This window comes from Papio anubis, chromosome 11 (genome assembly GCF_008728515.1).
Source record: "Papio anubis isolate 15944 chromosome 11, Panubis1.0, whole genome shotgun sequence".
Lineage (NCBI taxonomy): Eukaryota > Metazoa > Chordata > Mammalia > Primates > Cercopithecidae > Papio > Papio anubis.
In genome coordinates, this window is record NC_044986.1 from 93,776,181 (window position 1) to 93,801,549 (window position 25,369).

The window sequence follows — 25,369 nt, forward strand, 5'->3', positions numbered from 1 at the left end:
CTATGGAACTAGCATTTTTCCAGTCTGCGTGGGGAAGACTGAGACATAGTTGGGTGTCTTGAGACCTTTAGAATAGACCAAGCTAAAAAATAACAGGCAGTGAGAAGAAACAGCAAAATTCACAGAATAAGATGACCATAATTACTATTCTAGGTAATAAGTTTACTTAAAGAAAATTCAGCAAGAATGAGTGTCCAGAAACCACAGCAAAAGAAACCTACAAACAGCCAACGTGTGGAGACATAAACAAGCAGAACAGCAATTGGGGTCAGAAAGTTTTGATAGGAAAATGACACAGAATATTTACAAGAGTAATGCTAAAATAATTGCTTGCCCTAAATTCAGAGATCCACCCATGTAGAGATCTCCAATCCTTATGCTAGGAGGAAAAGTTGGAGAAAAAATGAAGTCAAGGACTTGGCAAAGATAAATTCCAGCATTGGGGATTTAGAACAGAGACTTCATTTTTGGAATGAGTGGAATGAGAGTAGGATGTAACAGCAGGAAGTAAATGCTGGGCAACACACTAGAAGTCTGAGCTTGGGTGTAGGGAAGATATGACAAGGAACACAGAATAGATGGAAGGGAAGCAGGAGACCTATGGAAACTTTATAGACAAAGGAAAGATCCCAAATAAGAAGCCACAAATCATAAATTGAGTCAAAAATAATGTCATCAGTTTACTGTGTCTCACCTCAACAATCTATTCTTCATTGTGTTGTCTGAGATAGTGGAATATTTCTTCCTTGACTGGTGGTCTGATGTTAACCTTTTTCAGCAGAGCATCCTGAAGAGGCATTGGAAGAGGAAGAAGCTTCTCTTCCTAGTTCTGTGTCTCTCTCTGCTTCTTCCTCAGGCAGTGTGTAGTATATTTTATAGTACTCACCCCCAGAAAATTTCAACAGCATCAGCTCATGGATGACTTCCTGGTAAGGTCCCTGGCATGGCAGATTCATATGGGCAGCTTCCCCCAGAACTTTGTAGCAAAATTCACCAGTGCAGAGCCTCCCTTAGGGAAGTTTTCCAACATATCACCCTTGTGAACAGCTTCCCAGCAGGAAGTACAGCACCTCTCTGGAAGGTGGCTTTCCTAGCATCACAGAGGGCAGATTCCTAAGTGTACCACCCTCATGGACAGCTTCCCAGTGAGTTCAAGCTCCACCAGCCTCGCAGCCCAGCAAACTTCTCTGCCATGTAGTGATGAAAGCTGCTCCCTCTTCAGAAGTTCTGCACCTTAGCCCTGCATTGCTGGGAGGGAATGATTGGGGATATTCATATTCTGATTCCACCCTAGGAGTTGAAGTTGTTCCCTCTATCTTCTACCTCTGTATTCATTAGAATTATCTTTACTCCTTTAGTAGAATGTCTATCAATATCCTTCAGTAGATATTCCTCTGTTACAATAATTCTTTATATCGAACTTTCCCTAACCAAATTACTGTGTGGTTTTTGTCCCTTGATTAGACTCTTGATACATTACATTTCCCAATAGACATTAAATTTTAACAGAAGTCCTTTCTGGGAAAAAAGATGAAGTCACAGAACTAAAAGAGTATGGAATATAGACAGTAGGTTATCAGCTAAATGGTTTCTTCAGAAAGACCTTGGGGCACAGATTCCAGCAGGACAACTCTGAAAAGTACAGGCTACTGCAGGCTCAGCCTACATTTCTCTGGTGCAGCTCACCATATACTCTAATGGTTTCCACATGCATCTCTGTTAATGCAACATGTAATGCAACATGATCACTGACATTAACCTCGCCAGCATGTACTGACAATAAATTTTGTCAGCAGTAAAAAGATTATCACAAGATTCTCAAATGTTAATGTGCATGAGAATCCCTTGTTTCCTACCTCTTGAAGCAGTAGATTCCTAACTCACAGACACACAAAAGAAATCTAATCCAGTAACGTGCACTTATAACAGGTATCTTGGGTGACATTTAAACATGTTCTATCAACTACACTTTAAGAAAGATTCCTTGAGGAGCCCTCTCCCACCACTCCTATTCAACACAGTATTGGAAGTCCTGGTCAGAGCAATCAGACAAGAGAAAGAAATAAAGTGCATCCAAGAGTGGAAGTCAAACTATCCCTGCTTAGAGACAACATAATCCTATATCTAGAAAACCCCAAAGTCTTGGCCCAAAACCTCCCTCAGCTGATAAACAGCCTCAGCAAAGTCTCAAGATACAAAGTCAATGTACAAAAATCACTAGCATTCCTATACATCAACAACAGTCAAGCCAAGAGCCAAATCAAGAGCCAATCCCGTTCACAATTGCCACAAAAAGAATACCTAGGAACACAGCTAACCAGGGAGGTGAACAATCTCTACAAGGAGAACTACAAAACACTGCTCAAAGAAATCAGAAATGATACCAACAAATGGAAAAACAGTCCATGTGCATGGATAGAAAGAATCAAATTATTAAAATGGCCATACTGCCCAAAGTAAATTTATAGATCCAATGATATTCCTATCAAACTAACAATGAAATTCTTCACAGAACTAGAAAAAATCTATTTTAAAGTTCCTATGGAACCAAAAACAGCCCAAAGAGCCAAGGCAATCCAAAGCAAAAGGAACAAATCTGGAGGCATCACACTACCCAACTTCAAACTATACTATAGGGTTACAGTAACCAAAACAGCATGCTACTGGCACAAAAACAGACACATAGAGCAATGGAACAGAATAGAGAAGCCAGAAATAAGGCTGCACACCTACAATTATCTGATCTTTGACAAACCTGACAAAAGCAAACAATGAAAAAAGGATTCCCTATTCAATAAATGAGGTTGGGATAACTCGTTAACCATGTGCAGAAGATTTAAACTGGACTCACTGCTTACACCATATACAAAAATTAACTCAAGATGAATAAAAGACTTAAATGTAAAACCCAAAACTATAAAAATTCTGGAAGACAACCTAGGCAATACGATTCTGGACACAGGAATGGGCAAAGACTCCATGAAGACGCCAAAAGCAATTGCAACAAAAGCAAAAATTAACAAATAGGATCTAATTAAACTTAAGAGCTTCTGTGCAGCAAAAGAAACTATCAACAGAGTAAACAGGCAACCTAGAAATCGGGAGAAAACATTTGCAAACTATTCATCTGACAAAGGCCTAATATCCAACATCTATAAGAAACTTAAGCAAATTTATAAGACGCAAACGAACAACACCATTAAAAAGTGGACAAGCCCAGGCGCAGTGGCTCACGCCTGTAATCCTAGCACTTTGGGAGGCTGAGGCAGGCAGATTCCTGAGCTCAGGAGTTTGAGACCAGCCTGGGCAACATGGCGAAACCCTGTCTCTACTAAAATACAAAAAAAAAAAAATTAGCCGGGCATGGTGGCATACACCTGTAGTCCCAGCTACTTGGGAGGCTGAGGCAGGAGAACTGCTTGAACCCGGGAAGCTGAGGCAGGAGAACTGCTTGAACCAAGGAGGGAGAGGTAGCAGTGAGCTGAGATCGTGCCACTGCACTCCAGCCTGGCGACAGAGCAAGACTCTGTCTCAAAAAAAAGAAAAAAAAAAAAAAAAAAAGGTGGACACAGGACATGAATAGATACTTTTCAAAAGAAGACATACATGGGGCCAACAATCATATGAAAAAAAGCTCAACATCACTGATCATTAGAGAAATGCAAATCAAACCACAATGAGATACCATCTCATACCAGTCAGAATTACTATTATTAAAAAGTAAAAAAAAATAATAAAAGGTGCTGGCAAGGTTGTGGAGAAAAAATTGCTTATACACTGTTGGTGGGAGTATAAATTAGTTCCCTGTTATGGAAACCAGTATGGTGATTCCTCAAATATCTAAAAACAGAACTACCATTTGACCCAGCAATGCCATTACTAGGTATACACCGAAGGGAAAATAAATCATCCTGTCATAAAGACACATGCATGTGTATGTTCACTGCATCACTATTCACAGTAGCAAAGACATGGAATCGACCTAAATGTCCATCAGTGGTTGACTGGATGAAGAAAATGTGGTATATATATACCATGGAATACTATGCAGCCATATAAACGCATGAGATCATGTATTTTGCAGGAACATGGATGGAACTGGAGGCCATTATCCTTATCAAACTAGCACAGGAACATAAAACCAAATACTGCATATTCTCACTTGCAAGTGGGAGCTAAATGATGAGAACTCATGAACACAAAGAAGGGAACAATAGACACTGGGGTCTACATGAGGGTGGAAGGAGAGGAGCAGAAAAGATAACTATTGGGTATTGGGCTTAATATGTGGGTGATGAAATAATCTGTACAACAAATACCTGTGACATGAGTTTACGTAAATAACAAACCTGTACATGTACCCCTGAACTTAAAATTTACAAAAAAAAAAAAAAAAGAGAGAAACACTCCTTGAAAAACAGCAGATAATACAAACCTTTAGATAATGTATCTGGTATACCAAATTAATAAAATATTTAAGATAAGCAATGATGGGTTTAAACATTGAAAAACTTGAAATTCCAGATCAGAAGTATACTGTGTAGTGGGGGTTCCTCCTGATGATTATGAATGCACCGGTTGGGATTTCAGGCATAATGGATATGATAGTAACTAACAATAAGGTGTAGACACAGAGAAAAGTGGACACATCTGACAGTTATTTAGAAAGTAAAACCCAGAGGACTTGTGGATAGATTAAATATCAGGAATAGATGGAAGTGAGTTGTCAGGAATGGTTTCCACATTTCACATTTACCCAATCTGATAAACAGTACTCATTCACTAAGATAGGGAACATTAGAAGAGTTTAGGAGGAAAAAAATCATATTTCTGACCCACTGCATCTGAGGTGGAATAGTCAAGTAAGCAATTATATACAAACCCTGGAGTTCAGGGAAACATTTTGAGCAAAAGGTATATGTTTCTAAATTACATGCATAAAGGTAATACTTGAATGGAAAAACTGGATGAGACTGCCTAGGGAGAAAGTTTGGAGCAAAAAGAAAAAAGGCATAGGATAAAACTTTGAGGTACTCCAACATTTACTGGTTGGGTTAAGGAGGGGACTTTAAAAAGAAGATAGCCAAAGAGGTAAAACAATAGCCAGGAAAATGTAATTCACAGAAGCCAAAGGAATAGTGTTTCAAAAATGAGGGCACAATCAATAATATTAATTATAGCTGAGGCAAAAAAAAAAATGTCTGTTTAATTTAACAACATACAATTTACTGGGAACCATATGGAGAGAATGTTTTACTTGTCAGAGAGACAGAATTCAGTCTGGATAGATTGAGAAATGCTTGGGAAATAAGAGCATAGTGTATAGTAAATTAATATACAAATAAATGTGGCTCTGAATGTGTGACACATGCTCCATGGCTAAACTCTTAAGGGTTATTACAGGAAATCCATAAACAACTCTAATTGTTTTACTTAATACCCTTAGTTGTCTCTTACAAGGAAAGAGTGCCCAGATTAATCTCTTCACTAGGTGCCAGTTTACTCATTGAATACTTAAAAAAAAAAAAAAAAAAAAAAAAAAAAGACCCAACTAGTTTCATTGTTCAAAGACTGTCTACTCTGTTTTTCTCTCCACTCGCTTATAAATCTGCTTTGCCTTTACACCCTGGTAATAATCTAATGACTGTTTCCCTAATATGAGTAAATTTGCATACAAAATAATTTTTTTAAAACAGGCTAATAGAGGACATGGAAATAGGCCTTTAGAGAGGAATCTGGATCAAATGAGAGATAAAAGAGCATATTTAAAAATTGAAAGGAAGGATAAAATTGAATGAGAGAAACTGAATATACAAGAGAGAATAATTAATTAATCAAAGTTCTTGAGAAGGCATGGCAGGGCACAGTGGCTCGCACCTGTAATCCCAGCACTTTGGGAGGCAGAGGCGAGGGAATTGCATGAGTCCAGGAGTTCAAGACCAGCCTGGGCAACATGGCGAAACCCCATCTCTATTTTAAAAAAAATACCAATTAGCCAGGCATGGTGGCTCACACCTGTGGTCCCAGCTACTTGAGAGGCTGAGGTTGGAGAATCACCTGAGCCCAGGAGGTCAAGCCTTCAGTGAGCCGAGATCAAATCACTGCAGTCCAGCCAGGGCAACCAGAATGAGACCCTGTCTCAAAAACACAAACAAACAAACACAGAATCTTGAGAAGACAAGAGGATATGAAATCCAAAATAGAAGCGAAATAATTAGTCATATATATAAGAAAGAACAATATATCTGTCTTAACAGGAAAAATGAAAGAGAAAATGAGTACAGATGTTAATATTTTGTTAGGTAGCAGGAATTGAAGGAGTTCCAACCAATGACTTACATTTAGAGTATTCCAAGTGTTTGGCAGCCAGAGCTGCTAAACAGCAGCTACTTTTACTTCCAATTAAAGTAATAATTGGAAAAACAGAAATTTATAGTTCAAGAATAAGTTGCCTAAATTAGTGATTTTTAAAATAAAGTAATTTTGTTAATGACAAGGTGCACAGTGTGACTGGAAGTGGAGGCCAAGAGATCTTTGGAGATGAGGAAGTCAAGAAAGTAAGAGGCCAGCGTTTTGGATAGGTCATGTACATTGACAGGACTGAGTGTAAAAGAATAGTAAAAGTAAACCCATTAATAAAATAATAAAAAGAGGTTGATGGATGAAAAGAAGATGACAAGATGAGTTTCCAAAGTTGCAAAGAAGAACACCTTTTAAAAGAGGGTAGAGGAATAGTAGACTTCACTCTAACCCTACCTCTCTGGAAGGATAATGACCACTATGCCATAATCAAAGAATGACTAACACTTTTCCAATGTCAATCAAATGTATCCTAAAGCAAAGAGTATGTAGACCATGAAAGTCTTCTATTCTGGGACCAGAGATAAAACAATGAGAACATGCTAGGATATAGTCCCAGTTCATGCATTTAAGGTTCTATCTATATTTATCCTTTAACTTTACACCCCCAAAGAAACTGGCCTCTTTTCTTTGAAAAGCCTGGGCTTCAAGAGTGTTTAATTGGACTGAACCATAAGTGTGACCAAATGAGAACTAAAATAATTCTGTAAATCAGTAAAGCTACCCTGGAAATCATTCCAATATACTAACAGCATATATAAAGTATTTTCCAAAGTAGAATTAAAAGCCCCTAAGCCCCTAGTTTGAGACCAGTAGTTCTCAAACTAATGGTAAAGTACCTGAATCAAAAGTGTAAAAGAACATCATTAAAATAACATATTTCATCTATAGAAAATCGATACATAATTTTATGTCTATACATACATCATCACTTAGCATGATTTTTTTAAATATGGTAGAAAGTTTTAAAGTGAAAGATTCTCTCATCACCCTTTTATGTAAATTGGAAAAAAATAATAACTTAGTTTCCATTATTCAATTTTAGGAAAAAACATGTGTCAGTCAAACTTGTAGTACACCAGATATATGCAGGGACATAGGGTGTAAGTCACTGAGAAATATTTTATCCCATCCACTTATTCCTTGTCTACCTAAATCAAAAGATTACTTTATAACCAACAGTTATTCAAAAATGACTTATACATGCTTAACTTATACATAATCCAAATTGGTTTTCAAATGAGTTAAAAAATATTAACAATTTTAAAACATTAGACTTACTTCTTCCATCTGATTGACTTGCCACTGAAACCACTTTAAGAAAACAAAAGAGGGACAAAAAAAGAAATAGTGACTATTTAAATTGCAGCAATGAAATAAATATCTATATAAATGTGTGTCTGTGTCTGTGACTCTTCATCCATCAAATATCAGGCCTGACCGAAATATCACTTGGGATTCAGAATGGGGCTAATGCACTATACAAATGAACATAAAATTCTTAAACATATAGAGCAGCAAGTATGGAATTCCTTCTGCTCCCTTAAAATTTAGAAACCTCTTCTTCATTGGCATGTATTTCTGTGTTAAGTTTTAGTAGGCTTAAGAAGTGATACATTGAACATACCTTAAAAAGAGATTCCAAAATCTGAAAAATAAAGTTTTAATTAACACGTTTAAAAATAGAACACTTAACCATGTATGATATAATATTTAGTTCAGTCTTTTGCAATTTTCAATCACAAAAATGTACTAAGTATTAAATTATAACTTTATAAATCTGTAGTTGAAAATTATAATTTTTTATTTACAGACAGTGCTTTTAGTTCACCTTGCATAGACAACTTCATTCTAGAATTTTAAAATAATTTTTCTTTTTTTATATAGAAAGGGAGAAAGAGGGAAAGAGAGACAGAATCTCACTGTCACCCAGGCTTGAGTGCAGCAGCACACTCATAGCTCACTATAACGTTGAACTCCTAGGCTCAAGTGATCCACTTGCCTCAGCCTCCTGAGTAGCTAGGACTACATGGGCATGCCCCCATACCTGGCTAATTTTTAATTTTGTTTTTAATAGGGACAGAGTTTGGTCATGTTGCCCAGGTTGGTCTCAAACTCCTGGCCACAAACGATCCTCCTATCTCAGCCTCCCAAAGCACTGAGCATGAGCCATCATGCCTGGCCCTAATACATCTATATCAGGAAGCCCCCAAACAATTCCCAAATGTATTTCGTATATTTTCTTAATATAGGTAAGGAGGCTGGGTGTGGTGGCTCATGCCTGTAATCCCAGCACTTTGGGAGACCAAGGCAGGTGGATCACCTGAAGTTGGAAGTTCGAGACCAGCCTGACCAACATGGAGAAACCCCGTCTCTACTAAAAATACAAAAATTAGCCAGGTGTGGTGGTGCATGCCTATAATCCCAGCTACTAGGGAGGCTGAAGCAGGAGAATCACTTGAACCCGGTAGGTGGAGGTTGCAGTGAGCCAAGATCATGCCATTGCACTCCAGCCTGGGCAACAAGAGCAAAACTCTGTCTCAAAAGAAAAAATATATATATATGTGTGTGTGTGTGTGTGTGTGTGTGTATGTATATATTTATATTTTTTATTTATTTTATATATGTATATAGGTAAGGAATAAAATTTAAATTCCTCTCAGAAGAGCATTATATTTCTTTTCATACAGCAGCAAGCACAATAACAAAAAGCATCACCTTCCCAACACTATCTTCCCAATACAACTCTGTTCCTGCTAAATGGTCCAGAAAATCAAGATATAAAATATTATAATACTATTTAATATTTTTAATGAAAAATACAAAGTACTCGCTTGAGAAATTATAAGAGAAACTGAATAAATATACAAAACCCAATAGAAACTGAAATCCACAAACACATTCAACCATTCTGTTTTTCACTTATAGTACAGTATTCAATAAATTTCATGAGCTATTTAACACTTCCTTATAAAACAGGTTTTGTGTTAGATGATTTTGCCCAACTGCAGGCTAATGTCCAATGTTCTCAGCACATTTAAGGTAGGGTAGGCTAAGTTATGATGTTTGGTAGGTCAGGTGTATTAAATGCACTTTCACCATACGAAAAATTCAATTCACGATGGGTTTATCAGTATGTAACTCCCTCACAAGTTGAGGAGCATCCATAAACAGCTCAAAATATCAATATTTACCACTTAAATATCTAATGTTAAAGTGATTACATTTGCTGCAAAAACAAAAATCCCACCCTATCAAATTGGGTAAAAGTTTTCAATTACATTATTAAAGTAAAATATTACTATGTGCATTCAGGGAGTAACATAAAATTGAACAAAAATTAAACTAGATAAATTAAATTTATCTTCCACAACACTAACACTAGATCTGTGGTTCAAAAAGTAAAGTGCCATAGCAACAGCATCAGCACCACCTACAAGCATACTTATTAGTATTGAAAATTCTCAGGTCCCACCCTACCCTAGTAAATCAGAAAATCTAGAAGTGGGACTAGCAATTTGTGTTTTAACTAGACCTGCAGGTATTGCTTTGCATGCTAAAGTCTAAGAATCACTAAGCTAAATAATAAGAAAGCATAAATCTAAGCAAAAATGGCTGATACCCTTCAGGAAATATACCAAAGCAAATTAATGTCTGTGTCAGAAGAAAAATATTTTCAGCTACGTAAGTGTTTAGAAAATAATGTCCACTAAAGTACATTATACCTAGAAATAACTAATTTTTTCCATTGTCAAGAGAGATTCCAAGGTTCTCAAAACTTCCCTGCCTGCACTGGAACCTGATGGGAAACATTAGCATATAGCAATTCAACCACTCATTGTAGCCACAGTTCTACAATAATTTAAACCACTCCTAGTTAAAGGAGAACAGTGCCTTTCTCAATTACTGAGGAAACCCACAGCATTAATTACTGATACTGCTAAATCTAGATCATTATTGATAAAAATGAGTGAAAAATAAAAACTGATCCACTGTGAAATGCCTTTTTATTTCGTAATGATTTGTTTAATCTTTTACTTACCGATAAGCAGACATTATATAATCTAGATAATCCTTTATGTGATTAAATACACATATACGTCAGGTATACATGATCCAAATTTTGACCCAATTTGAAATTTCTCTTGCCCCTCTCTTTATGAATTCTTTATATAATAGAGGTTATAAATTTAATATAGGTGAATTTATCAATATTGCCTTTTATGATTTGTATTTGTTTTGTGATTGTTTCTTGCTCCAGGTCATATACTTATATCAGTATCATATTTGATCATATATCAAATTAGTTTTTCCCCTATAAATAACTAGTCGTTCCAAAGCCATTTATTATACTGCTGGCCCTGTCATCAACAAAAATTTCCATATACAGAAGGGTCAATAGCTGAGACTTTGTTCAATTTCATCAGTTCATCCAGGCTTGCACCAAAAGCACATAATCATAATTGATACAACTGCATAATGAATCTTGATATCTGTTAGGGTAGGTCCTTTCGCCGTGTTCATTTTCTTCAGGTCTCACTTGGTTATTCTTGGTCTACTGAAATGCTATATATATAAAATTCAAAGTCAATTGTAAATTTGCATCAAGAAAAAACTATTAGGGTATTTGAAGAGTGATAACAGCAAAAAAAAAAAAAAAGTACAGTAGGGAAGTCCAAGGGCCTATGCTCCAATTTTGTTAGAACTCTGAAAAACAGTTAAATATTTAAAGCAACTAAGTTAAGCCACATCAATAAAATGTGGCTTGAACACCACAGCAGAATTGTGTGGTATTTTAACTCGGTCTTACCCCACCATCTCCTCCAGCACAGTAGAAGTCTTAAAAACAGCAACCCTCATTTTGAGTGGTTCTGGAGACAGCATAGCAGACATATTCCCAAGAAACTGTGTGAGTGTTTTGAGCTCTCTAGAGGTTCCCACTTTTGAGCTCTCTAGAGGTTCCCACTAAACTGAGTTAGTTTCACCTAACTCAGAACTCTCCTAGGGAAGAAAAGCAACTAAGTGGAGGGCCTTAAAAGTGTCCCTGTTTGCAGACAACATGAGCATATACATATTATATATATAGAAGACTCCACCGGAAACTTCTCAGAATTAATGAATAAATTCAGTAAAGCTGCAAAATACAAAATCAACATATAAAAATCAGTAGTATGTTTATATACTAACTGAAAAAAGAAATCAAGAGACCAATCCCATTTATAATAGCTACAAAATAACATATAAGATACCTAGAAATAAATTTAACCAAGGAGGTAAAAGGTCTCTACAATGAAAATTATAAAATACTCATGAAAGAAATTAAAGAAGACACACACAAAAAAACAAAAGACATCCTATGTTCATGGATTAGAAGAATTAATATTGATACTGGGCTTATGCCCAGTAGCATTTTGACAGGGATTTCACTGAATCTGCAGATAGCTTTCAGTAGTATGGTCATTTTAACAATATTAATTATTAATACCATGACATTCTTTACAGAAATAGAAAACAAATCCTAGAAATTCATGTAGAACCACAAAAGACCATAAGTAGCCAAAGCAATCCTGAGCAAAAAGAAGAAAGCTGGGAGCAACACACTATCTGACTTCAAAATGTACTACAAAGTTAGCCAGGCATGGTGGTTCATGCCTATAATCCCAGCAGCTTGGGAAGCTGAGGCAAGAGGATCCCTCAAGTCCAGAAGTTCGAGGCTGCAGTGAGCTATGATTGTGCCACTGCACTCCAGCCTGGCCAAAAAAGTGAGACTTTGTCTCTTTGAAAAAAAAAAAAAAAGCACACACACACACGTGCAAACACACACACAACATACTCTTCAAAGCTATAGTAGCCACAACAGCATGGTGCTGGTACAAAAACAGACACATAGACCAATGGAACCCAATAGAGAACCCAAAAAATGAATCCACTTATTTATAGCAAACAAATTTTCAACAAAAACACCAAGAACATTGGGAAAAGGACAGTCTTTTCAATAAATGGTGCTGGGAAAACTGAATATCCATAGGCAGAAGAATGAAGCTAGACCCCAATATCTCACCATATGCAAAAATCAGCTCAAAAACAGCTTAAAGACTTAAATATAAAACCCAAAACTATGAAACTACTGGAAGGAAACAGAGGAAATGCTTCAGGACATTGGTCTGAGAAAATACTTCATGGGTAAGACCTCAAAAGCATAGGCAACACAAGCAAAAACAGACAAGTGGTATTATATCAAACTAAAACCCTTCTGCACAGCAAAGGAAACAAACAGAGTGAAAACACAATCTTCAGAATGAGAAAAGATATTTGTAAAACAAATTCATCTAACGAGTGATAAATATTCAAAATATACAAGGAACTCAGACAACTCAATGGCAAAAAAAATCTGATTTTAAAATAGGTAAATGGCTTGAATATTTCTCAAAAGAAAGATAAACAAATGGCTAAAAAGTATAGGGAAAAAATGCTCATCATCACTAATCATCAGGGAAATGTAAATCAAAACCACACGATGAGATACCATCTCACCTCAGTTAGAATGGCTATTATCAAAAAGACAAAAAATAAATACTGACAAGGATGCAGAGAAAAAGGAACATATACACTTTTGGTGGAAATGTAAACTAGTAGAACGATAATGAAAAATAGCATGGAGTTTCCTCAAAAAACTACAAATAGAGCTACCATATGATCCAGCAATTTCACTACTGAGTGTATATCCACAGGAAAGGAAATCAGTACACTGAAGAGACATCTGTACTTCCATGTTTATTGCAGCACTAAACTGCAATAGCCAAGATATAGAATCAACCTAAATGTCCATCAATAGACAAATTAATAAAGAAAATGTGGCATATAGGGAGAATGGACTACTATTCAGCCGCTTTTAGTTCCAAAAAAGATTTCATTCTTAATTCCAAAAAAGAATTAAATAAATCCTGTCATTCACAGCAACATGGATGGGCCTATACGATATTATATTAAGAGAAATAAGTCAGGAACAGAAAGATAAATATTTCATGTTCTCACCAATATGCAAATACTAAAACAAGCGGATCTCACAGAAGCAGAGGGTAGAATCATGATTACTAGAGGTTGGAAACGGTAGGGATGAGGGAGGATAGGGAGAGGTTGGTTAAAGGATAAAAAATTACAGTTAGATAGGAGGAATAAGTTACAGTGTTCTACAGCCCTATAGGGTAACCACAGCTAACAACAGTTTATTTTATATATATATATATATGTATTCAAATAGCTAGAAGAGAGTATTTTGAATGTTCCCATCACAAAGAAATGATAAGTGTTTGAGGTAATGAATATGCTAATTACTCTAATCTGACCACTACACATTGTATGTATCAAAATATCACTATGTACCCCACAAATATGTATAATTATTACATGCCAATTTAAATACTATTACCAAGAAAAGCAATAAATTAAGTGTATTCTATTATAAGAAAAAAAGACAATTTCAACAATTCCACTGCAGTCTTACCTTTTACTCACAGCTAACTGATAAGGGTTATGGTACTAAACCATGATTATGTGGTCACTCTCTGTAATGGTCAATCATTCTCTCTTTGAGGCTGATTGCCACAACCTTAATATTACTTAACTACCTTGTAACTACTTACATGCTCTTAGTGAGGGAATATGGCAGATTCATTAAGATTCACACAACTATTGAAGAATTAATTTAAAGTTCATGTCTTATTTGTGGTGGTTCAGTGGCATAATCTTTGCATTTGGGCATAGTAAAAACCCTTGATGATGATTTTAAAAAAGAATAAAAAATAAATAAATAATGCTTTCCAATGCCATTTATAATTTCTTAAGACACTGAATCTAGGTTAATGTTGGCTGACTGTATAGCAGATTCAATTTTCAACAACCAGTACAAGTCTGATATTTTATACTTGGCCGTATATACAGAATACATACATTTTGTTCTTCTTTAAGTGCTGCTTCTAGCTGAGTTGCAAATTGTGAACAACATGTCAAGAATGAATTCATATCATCTCCAACCTTTTGAAAAGAATAATAAAACATAAAGTTACTTTTATTTAAGAGTCCATATGCATGTCTGTCTTTTTCCAGCATATTTACTTTTTGAAAAATTTTAACTTTGCTTAATTTACGTCCCTTCAAACATTTACGGCAAGAAGCCATGCTTCAAATGTCATACTTGCAAATTCTCCCAGAGAGAAAACATGGAAGAAAGTACATTCTGGGAAGTGGCCCATCAGTGACATACACCCAGCTATGTCTCTCCCCTCATTCATCTCTACACAGTTCCAGAAAATCCAGCATCCCAGCCTATAACTACTACCTATGACATCTAACTGTATACTTGCCATGAACTGCAGTCTTCTGCTCTCACCTAATGGGCAATGTAAAACTTTGAGGAAAAAACTAGTTACAGCTTAAATATCATAATGATCAAATCTCTTCTAGTAAAGCAGTGATTTGTAAATCAGAGAATTGACTCATGATAAACAAATATTACAGGCTTATATACAGTTAGAATTTTCATAGAGTGGTTCTCCATGAAGAATGTATTCCCTGAGCATCACATTTAAAGATATTGAGCCAGGTGCGGTGGCTGTAATCCTAGCCCTTTGGGAGGCTGAGGCAGGTGGATCACTTGAGGTCAGGAGTTCAAGACCAGCCTGGCCAACATGGCGAAATCCTGTCTCTACTAAAAATACAAAAAAATTAGCTGGGCGTGGTGGCGCACACCAGTAATCCCAGCTATGTGGGTGGCTGAGGCATGAAAAACGCTTGAATCCAGGAGGCAGCAGTTGCAGTGAGCCAAGATCATACCACCGCACTCCAGCCTAGGTCACAGAGCAAGACTCTGTCTCAAAAAAATAAAAATAAATAAAATAAAACAAACAAATAAATAAATAAATATACTGAGAGGCTCACATACTTTTTGACACAATAAAGACCTTTAATCATATAGGAGACAGGGAAAAAAACTAAAATAATCCAGCAGAGAGGAAAATGAACAGATTAGTGTTACTAATCACAAATATAAAGGGAAACCATTAGCCCACTTCTTCCACCCACATTCAGGTGCCACAAATATAGAGAAGATAGAGAAATATAGAGAAGATAGAGATTGATTTGACTGAGTTTATAATTTAACAAATAAGACCAACAAAGCAGAACAGGGCAAGAGAGTTAAGTACGCATGAAAGGGAGTGATAACAATAGTGGACCATGCTATTTAAGCTGGGTAAGTAAGGGCACAAGGAGGATTGGGGACACTAAAAAGGCAGCAGGACCAATGGATTATGGTTCCCTGTGAAATCAAAGAATTTTTGGAGTCAGAATTTTGGACAGACTGAGTGGGAAGGACAGGAGGTAGTGGCCAGAGATTAGGATGACTGAAATTCAAATTCTGAAACAGTTATGGTAAGGAATACAGGATATCACTCTGTCAATTAGTGGTTGAGGTAAAATAAAATACCAGATCATTGGAGGAAAGAAATTCAGTAAAATAAAGGCGGTATCCGAAGGGCTGATTTCTTCAATTTTGTCAGTATTGGAGACCACAGGAATGTGAACTTAATTTCATTTTATTTTATTTGTTGGTGGTTTTTTTTTTCAACTTTTATTTTAGATTTAGTGGGTACATGAGAAGGTTTGTTACCTGGATATATTGCTTGATGCTGAGGTTTGGGGTATCAATGATCCCATCACCTAAGTCCTGAGCACAGTACCCAATAGCTAGTTTTTCAACCCTTACCCCACTTCCCTCCCACCTCTAGTCATTCCCATTTCTTTTGAACTTCAATTTTAGATTTTAGTTTTGGTTCTTTGATTCAATCCTGGCAGGGCTTCAAAACATAATAACCACAAGGTCGTGCAGGATAAGGATTGTGATTACACAGTCCTTTTAATAGTTGGGTAATGACCACCACAATAAAAATATAAAACATTTCCATTATTTCAAAAAGCTTCACTGTACTCCTTTGCAGTCAATTCTCCCCTCCTACCTTAGCTCAAGACAACCACTGGTCCTTTACTACAGTTTTCCCTTTCCCAGAATTTCATATAAATAGAATCATATGGTATGCAGCCCTATTTATTTAGCTTCCCCACATCCTAATGTTTTTGAGATTCATCCACATGGTTCTATGTGTCAGTAGTTTGTTTCCTTTATTGTGAAGAGTATTTCATCGTATGCTATACCACAATTTGCTTGTCCATTCACCAGTTAGTAAATATTTGGGTTGCTGGATTCAGTAGCTATTCTGGCTATTATGAACAAAATTCCTATAAACATTTATATACAAGTCTTTGTGAGGATGTATGTGTTCATTAATCTTGGATAATCACTTAAGAGTAGAACTGGTGGTTATCTTTTAAGTATATGTTAAACTTTATGAGCAGCTGTCAAACTGTTTCTCAACATAGCAGTCCCATTTGTGTTCCCACCAGCTCTGTATGAGAGTTCCAGTGGCCCCGTATCTTTACCAAAACTTGATTATTGTCTATCTTTAAAATTTTGGTCATTCCTAATGGGTATGTAGAACTCCTTTTCTGCAACCTTCTTGGCAAAATTCAGGTCAAGAGGGATTTGGTTGGGTTGAGTAATTTTCTAAGAGGATCATTTTCATGGATGGGAAATTCATTCCGAGAACATATAAGTAATCCAAAAGAAAATATTTTAAATTTATATTTTTGAAAAGAAAATCGACCCTTTTCAGTGTTAATGTCTCTATATTAGGGTTGCATATACTTACAGATAAAGATAATTCTTCATTTTCACGCTTTACAAATGGTTCTTCTCCATTCCGATCACAGTGTCCATAGGTTTCTTCCAAAGTGGAAACAACCTGTTAAAAAAAAAAAAAAAAATCAAAGCCAATTTGATACTTTAATAGTTTAAAATTAACTACATTAAATGTAAATAATATTCAATCAATTATGCCAGGACCTTTTTACCAGTAAGACTTATTTCTTCCAGTGCCACAAACTTAAATTTTCCATCCCATACCCAATTTCATGTTATCATGAGGAAAAAGCAATATTCCTTAACCTTACTCCCTAGCAAAAGAGAGATGCTCTGTGACTCTAACATTTCTGTGTTGATAGGTATCTTAAAATGGAGAGGGCCTGTCCATGAGTTGTTGAAGCATTAAGTAGAGGTTTCCTCAAAGTCTGCCTTGATTTTCTCCTCCAAAGAGAGTTAGGGAATATTGAAAGATGGAGACGAGAAAGCAATGAATTTTTAAAGAAAATTATCTGGCCTAACCCCTCAAACTTTCAACAAACTTGTACTGTACAAGTTTGACGTACTGTATCTTTTTTTTATATTTGTGCTCTTCCTCATCATTCTCACTTGATATTTGGTACATTTACAATTCAATTCTGGATCGCGGTGAAAAAAAAAGAAACTCAGAAAAAGTAAAATTTTTCCCCACATCAAAAGCTAAAGTTTCAGCTGGGCGCGGTGGCTCACACCTGTAATCCCAGCACTTTGGGAAGCCGAGGCGAGTGGATCACCTGAGGTCAAGAGTTTGAGACCAACCTGACCAGTATGGTGAAACCCCATCTCTACTAAAAATACAAAAATTAGCCGGGCATGGTGGCATGCTCCTGTAGTCCCAGCTACTTGGGAGGCTGAGACAGGAAAATTGCTTGAACCCGGGAGGCAGAAGTTGCAGTGAGCCAAGATCATGCCACGGCACTCCAGCCTGGGCAAAAGAGCGAGACTTCATTTCAAGAAACAAAAAAAGAGCTAAAGTTTCTGAAATGCGGAGTTTAACATAGTAGAAATGCAGGACTTAGGAAGGCCTGCTTGCAAGGTTGGCCTTAACCTGGCATCTGAGAACTTGGATATCAGGAGGGTTCTCCCCATTCACTGACAGGAGCTCACTGTCCCTAAACTGTTTGTATAATGTGGTTTATACTGAACCTCCTTTCTTTGTGAGAGTCTGAAATTTTCGTACATGCTAAGCACAGAGTGAATAGTAAACTCCCAATAAATCCCAGGGCACTAAGTTTCTAATGATTTTCCCCGACAGACATTTCACATGTGTTGTCACAATTCATTGCTAAAGAAATTAAGCATGTCCTGGGTGACTCTAAGGGGAAAAGACTCTTGCAAGCTTAGATCTGGTTTTCTCCTATTTTCACCTCATGTGCCTACTGTAATAAATCTTAACCATCAGTATGACTATATGTGGAGTCATGTGAGTTCTCCTAGAATATCACCAAACCTGGGGTGATCATGGGGTCCCTGCAACACAGAAACTAACAAGCCTCTTACCATCTTCAGATGTTTGATAATTTTTCCAATCATTTCATCTCTTGGTAGTAAGTTCTTTGTCTTACTCGATGGAATGGGCAAAGCATACCGTACAATGGATTCTCCTGTTGGTGGAGATCTCAGGACCATTGGTTCAATTTTATCATGAATTAATTTTGCATTATGTTTTTCCTTCAGTTTAGGTGATAGTGGTAAATTATGTAGTCCTTTTTTGCTGGTTAATGCTGGAAGAGTTGCCGATTTGTTACTGGTGGTCGACAGATGCTTTACTGGTTTCATTTTGTTATGACTTGGCTTCCAAATTATAGACAAAAAAAATTTATTCCTCCCTGTGAAAAAAAATTAAAAGAGATTCAGAGAAAACACCAGACTCTAATTAAATTCACATACTACATTTCTCTTTCTCTGATGCTTTAGCAATTTGCTCAGAGTACATTAAGCAACTTCTGGAAGCTACAATTACACTTCAGGCTTTTTTGAGTCACAGTTACTCAAACAAAACAAAGAAAAATAGAATGCAGTTATCACAATATCTAACGTATATCAAGAAGTTATTTAAACCTAAGTATAACAACAATAACAGTAAAAGCTCTATTGTTTTTAATCTAAGGTATGCCCTTTATGTACAGCATTATTCCATTTTACATGAGAGTAAACTGAGCTCAGACAAGTTAAGTGACTAACCAAGAGTCACACAGCTAATAAGTGCTAAATTTTTCAGAATTACAACATAGGTCAAATTGGCTACAAATCTTGCTTCTTTTCTATACCCTTTGCTCTCCATATGGAAAATGTTGGGTTATTTTACCTATAGGACTTATAGCATTTCCTGTAAGTAAGGAGGGTTGTAGATGAAAACATTTCAGATTTAAAATGATAAAAGGATTATCAATTGCCATGAAGATGGTGAATCCTAAAATCAACTTTGAAAAAATGAAAAATAGAAAGGAAAATATTCCTAACAACAAAAAACAACAAGAACAAAAAAAATTTTAACTGTAAGAAACCCCTAAACGAAGGCTAATTTGTTTATGGGGCATTTAGGATACGAATATAGGGACTGAAGAAGCCAGAAGCAACAATGAGAGAATACACTCAGGAAAAAAAAATTACATTTTCTTCCTACCTTTCTCCCATATTTGAGCTAATATATGTCCTTAATATACATCTTTATTCCCACAGGAGCAGTAGTCTTGGCCCAAGGTATCATTAGGGTAATATTAAGGCAGCATCAAAGCTATGCTAAGAAAGTATAAACTAGATAGGTCCTGGGCTTTTATTCCTCTATTTTTCTCTCCCCTCAAAGCTGCCTAAGACTCAGGACAATGCCACCTCCCAAATAGTTTAAAAGTATAAGCCTAACCATGGAAATTGTCAAGTACAGTGGCAAAATTAAGATAAAGTAATGCAACACTGGTACTCTGTTATCTAAAGCTCTCTGTACTTCAGCTTGTCCCATTGTTATGTGTTGAACTGTGTCCCTGAGAAAAATATGTTCAAGTCCTAAGCCCCAGCACTTTGAATGTGACCTTACTTGAAAATAGGGCCTTTGCAGCTATGATAAAGTTAAGATGGGTCCTAAATCCAATGACTGGTGTCACTACAAGAAGACCGTATAGCGACAGGCAGAAATTAAAGTGATGCACCTCTAAGCTAAGGAATATCAAGGATTGCTAACATCCACCAGAAGCTTGTAAAAACCAATGAGATTCTTCCCTAGAGCCTTCAGCAGGGAACATGGTTTTGCTGAAACCTTGATTTCAGTTTTCTGGCCTCCAGAATTATGAAATAATAAATTTCTGTTGTTCTAAGCCACCCAGTTTGTGGTACTTTGTTACAGCAGCACTAATGTCTTAGTCTGTTGAGGGTGCTATAACAAAACACTATAAATTGCATAGCTTATAAACAAGAAACATTTATTTCTCACAGTTCTGGAGACAGGAAAGTCCAACGACAAGGCACCAGCACAGTTGGTGTCTGATGAAAGCCCAGACGCCAAATAAATGGTGCCTTCTCTCTGTGTCCTCACATGATGGAAGGAGCAAGGGAGCTTTTTCAGACCTCTTTTATAAGGGCACTAGGTCCATTTATGAAGGTGCTTTACTCATGACCTAATCATCTCCTAAAGGGCCCACCTCCTAATTCTACCATATGTTGAACTGGGGTCCAATTTCAACATGCGAATTTGGGGATGACCCAAGCATTCAGACCACAGGAAATATCTAGCACTTCAAAAACAAACACACCCACATACTTTCCCTAAACTTCCAGGAGGAACACAGGCTGGGAACTGGCTTTTGATCATTTCCTAATAATAGATTATCAGATAAAGTAGGTGACACCCCAAGGGTATATGAGCTCACAGGCCAAAACTACTTGACAACTGAAAAAAACAACCATTAAAAAATAAAAAATAGGCCAGGCGCATTGGCTCACACCTGTAATCCCAGTACTCTGGGAGGCAGAGGCGGGTGGATCACCTGAGGCCAGGAGTTCGAGACCAGCCTGGCCAACATGGTGAAACCCTGTCTCTATTAAAAATACAAAAAATTATCCAAGCGTGGTGGTGGGCACCTGTAGTCCCAACTACTCGGGAGGCTGAGGCAGGAGAATCGCTTAAACTAGGAGGCGGAAGTTGCAGCAAGCTGAGATTGCACCACTGCACTCCAGCCTAGGGGATGCAGCAGGACTCCATCTCAAATAAACAAATAAATATAAAAATAAGAAACTAAAAAACATGTTTTAGTTGTAGAATCATTAAAACAGAGAGACTAAAAATATATAAACACACAGAAAGAGAATATTAGCCATATAAAACAGGTATAAGAGGTATTTTTAAGACCCAAGTGAAAATATTAAAAAATGAAAAATATAATAGATAAAATAGCACAAGTAATCACAAAATAATACTGCTGAAGAATAAAAACTGATGCAAAGAATAAAAACAGTTGAGGAATAATCCAGCTGAAGAATAAAAAATGATGCAAAGATCAGCAGCATTTATCACATATTGTTGAACATTAATAAAATACACATCAATAGTGATAAGTATTAAAAGTTAGTAGCAGGTTTGAAAAAAATATAATTAGCAATTCTACTGAAAATGAGAAAATAAAGGCCTATATATTTGTTAATAACAATAAACATGATTGAATTTTTGGAGAAGCAGTATCTAATATTCAGAAGATCATCCAATAAATATTAAGAGACCAATAATAGTATTTTTTTATTTGCCAGAAATCACGGCAAAAGTTGATATCCTGTCAGCACATTTATGCAAAACACAAATATCAATACCAAATAGTATAATATACTATTTCAGAGAATAAAATATAAAAACAAATAATACAACTTACAGATGTTATAAATAAAATCACTTTGAATAAAGTTTTAAAAACTAATAATTTCTCAATTACTTTGGACACATGGACAGCAGATAACAATTGTTGATGTAATTATGGATTTCCAAAATCCAGATATTTCAATATGTGAACATTTATTAGGATTTTAACAAGTAGATGATGACACCCCGCTGGAAAAGAATCATATACATGTTTAAGAGATTACTTACTAAAAAAATTAAAATTAAAAACATATAATATATATGGGGCCAGGGATACATGCCCTTAAATACGTCTGACAAGCACAAACAGAAAATTCTCAAAAACTAAAATTCTAAGACATTTTATACAACTTGCTGTTACATTCTTTAAACTAGGTTGTAAACAATAGAATGAAAATATCTTAATAGCACTGAAAATGTTCATTTCATCCAAGAATTATACAACTGCTTTTTTGTTTTGATGATACACTATAGTTAATTGAATGCATAGTTATCAAGCATAATTTTTAAATCATAGTCAAATATCACTTAGCAAAGATAACTTGATACCAGTGTCACTAAAAATCCATTTGAAGGAAGAACACAATGCTCTACTGGAAACTACTGATGATAACAGTAAATACATACATTATAGCACTTGAACCAAAGCCCCTGCAAAATATTCCCTTTTACATTTTTCTTTTTTTTTTTTTTTTGAGACAGAGTTTCACTCTTGTCACCCAGGCTGGAGTACAATGGCGCAATCTTGGCTCACTGCAACCTTCGCCTCTCGGGTTCAAGCGATTCTCCTGCCTCAGCCTCCTGAATAGCTAGGATTACAGGTACCCGCTGCCACGCCCGGCTAATTTTTGTATTTTTAGTAGTGACAGGGTTTCACCACATTGGCCAAGCTGGTCTCACACTCCTGACCTCAGGTTATCCGCCCACCTCGGCCTCCCAAAGTGCTGGGATTACACGCCTGAGCCACCGTGACTGCCCCTTTTACATTATTCTCATACCGATTGTGACATAATGCTTTAAGTAAAAATTAATGTTACAAGCAAAATGATGCAGAAACCAAGATTAAATTTACAAAATTGAAAAGCCTCAAAAGAATTGTGAATAAATTACATTGCCAAAGAAACTCCATCAAAACCATCAGGTCCAAGCAAACATCAAAAATTCCACCAAAACCATCAGGACCAGCAAACAGGATGTAAGAAGAGTGGCCAATGAGCCAATAAGTAAAACCAAAAGGGCACATATACATAGAAAGCAAGGAAAAGAAAATGTCACCAAGGACGGAGCGATGAACTATGTCAAATGCTGAGTCAAATAAAATGAAGACTAAGAGCTGACACTGGATTTGGCAACATGGAGGTAGGTCATTTGTAACCTGAAGAACAGAACGGCAACAATTTCAGTAGAATGATCGAGGTAAATATCTGACTTACCGTTCAAAAGACAGGAAGTAAGAACAAAGAATTGAATACAACCACTGTAGACAAATTTTACTACAAAAGGGAGGAAAGAAATAGAGTATTACTAGAAGAAAACATGGTCAAGAGGAAAGTTCGATGGAAAAAAGAACAAGTGTATTATGGATTGCATTGTGTCCTCTCCCCCCAAAACAGTGTGAGGAAAGGAAGGCAGGCAGGCAGGCAGGAAGGCAGGCCGGCCGGCCACGCTCACTTAGTGCAAAAAAAAAGAGAAAAAAAGAACCTGACAAATGCTCCGATGAAGTTCACATAAATACAAAAATAGAGTCACACGCAATGAATACTTGTATTAGCAAGCAAATATTTAAGGATTTTACATATTTAATTCATTTATCCCTCCTAACAATGCTAGGAAGTGGATGTCAGCATTACTTCGCCCAAGTGCATCTGTCCCTTTCCGCCACCACGACAAATGTTTTCTGGTTTCATCCTTCAAGGATTAACGTACATTCATTTCAAACCCTTTAATGACAGTGTACAAAATCGAGGAGAGCGGCAAGGGTCGGCAGGGGGCGTAGGGAAAGGATGATTTGCCTTCGATCCCAGATCTTGCATAAAAAGCAGCACAACCGCCACGGAGGCAGCCAGGCAGCGGGAAAACTAAGTGCAAACCCAGGACTCTCCCGAAACCCTCAGGTCCGGCTGAGGGAGCCGCTCGCGAGGCTCCCGGCCCTGTGTACCTGCTGAGACTGTGGGAAGTCGGGTGACTGGGCGGTTTGGCCTTGCCAAGGCTGGCTCTAAGGTGAAAAACTATTTGCCTGAGGAAGATGGCAATTCCGAGCCTGCCAGACTTCCTTCGAGACAGAAGCCTGAAAACTCCTCAGACTCCAGCCCCACCCTTTTACAAACTGACGTTTGTGCTGAAAGAAAACGCCCGGCCTCTGCGCCCCCGGACGGCAGCAAAGACCGCCTGGCGCCCGCCGCCGGCGCCAGATGGGGCCGTTGATACCAACGTCCCAGACGCCCGACGCCACGACGCCTTGGCGCCGCCGACGTCGCTGACGCTGCGGGCGTGAGCTGCGCGCCAAGAGCGGCAGAGGAGACGCAGTTTGGCCGCTGTGGGGATCTGACGGAAGGTTGTTAATGTCCATGGGCACGTCGGCCTCCTCCTTCCTTATTCTTTCCCATGTGTAATTCCGGGACGCCGGCGGAGCGCAGATTCATCGAGGCATTTGGCCTAGAGGCCTGCGAAGGAGAAATAAAATACAGGCCTGGTAGGACCTTTAAGAACCTGGGCTTCACCTGCAAAACCGGAGCCCCAGTCCTTCATTCATCTGCTATCTCCCCAAGCTCTTTTCAGTGTATTGTGGAGTTCATTACCAGACTCTAAGCTCGCACGGAAGTGTACATCAGCTATGTGATCTTAAAAGCAAAACAAAATCAAATGGACTAGGAATTAACTCGAAGCAGAGTTGTGACACTTAAGTGGTTTCTTGCCATCAGCTTCCACGCACTGCTTTAATATGCAATTTTACAAGATAGAGTTTTTTTCGATAATTTGACCTCAAGAAATATATTAATTTTGTCTTTAAGTTGAACAAAGTAAAATGTTTTTAATATTTTAAAATATTAATTGGTTCTCACTTATTAGGTGGGAATTGAACAATGAGAACACTTGGACACAGGAAGGGGAACATCACGCACCGGGGCCTGTTGTGGGATGGGGGGAGGGGGGAGGGGGGAGGGATAGCATTAGGAGATATACCTAATGTAAATGACGAGTTAATGGGTGCAGCACACCAACATGGCACATGTATACATATGTAACAAACCTGCACGTTGTGCACATGTACCCTAGAACTTAAAAGTACAAAAAAAAAGGAAAAGAAAAATACACATATAGACTGTGGTAGGGGGCGGCAGGGGAGATCAATTTACTTGTTGAACTGGTTCATA

General features: G+C 37.2%; 1 protein-coding gene across 3 annotated transcripts in view; it reads right to left on the minus strand.

The window, feature by feature from the left end:
* Positions 1-24,471, minus strand: part of CCDC7 (coiled-coil domain containing 7) — a 408,075-nt gene extending 383,604 nt beyond the window's left edge. The window contains exons 1-6 of one of the 3 annotated variants that reach the window (XM_031652409.1): positions 23,922-24,445; positions 18,653-18,981; positions 17,124-17,216; positions 14,311-14,394; positions 7,988-8,008; positions 7,642-7,674 (exon numbers count right to left, since the gene is read on the minus strand). In XM_031652409.1, coding sequence (XP_031508269.1) covers positions 7,642-7,674; positions 7,988-8,008; positions 14,311-14,394; positions 17,124-17,216; positions 18,653-18,931 — 510 coding nt within the window. In that variant the 5' untranslated portion in view covers positions 18,932-18,981; positions 23,922-24,445. Of the gene's footprint in view, positions 1-7,641; positions 7,675-7,987; positions 8,009-14,310; positions 14,395-17,123; positions 17,217-18,652; positions 18,982-23,921 lie in introns of all 3 variants that reach the window. The other 2 variants (XM_031652407.1, XM_031652408.1) reach the window with 2 other exon arrangements.
* Between the last annotated feature and the right edge of the window lie 898 nt (positions 24,472-25,369).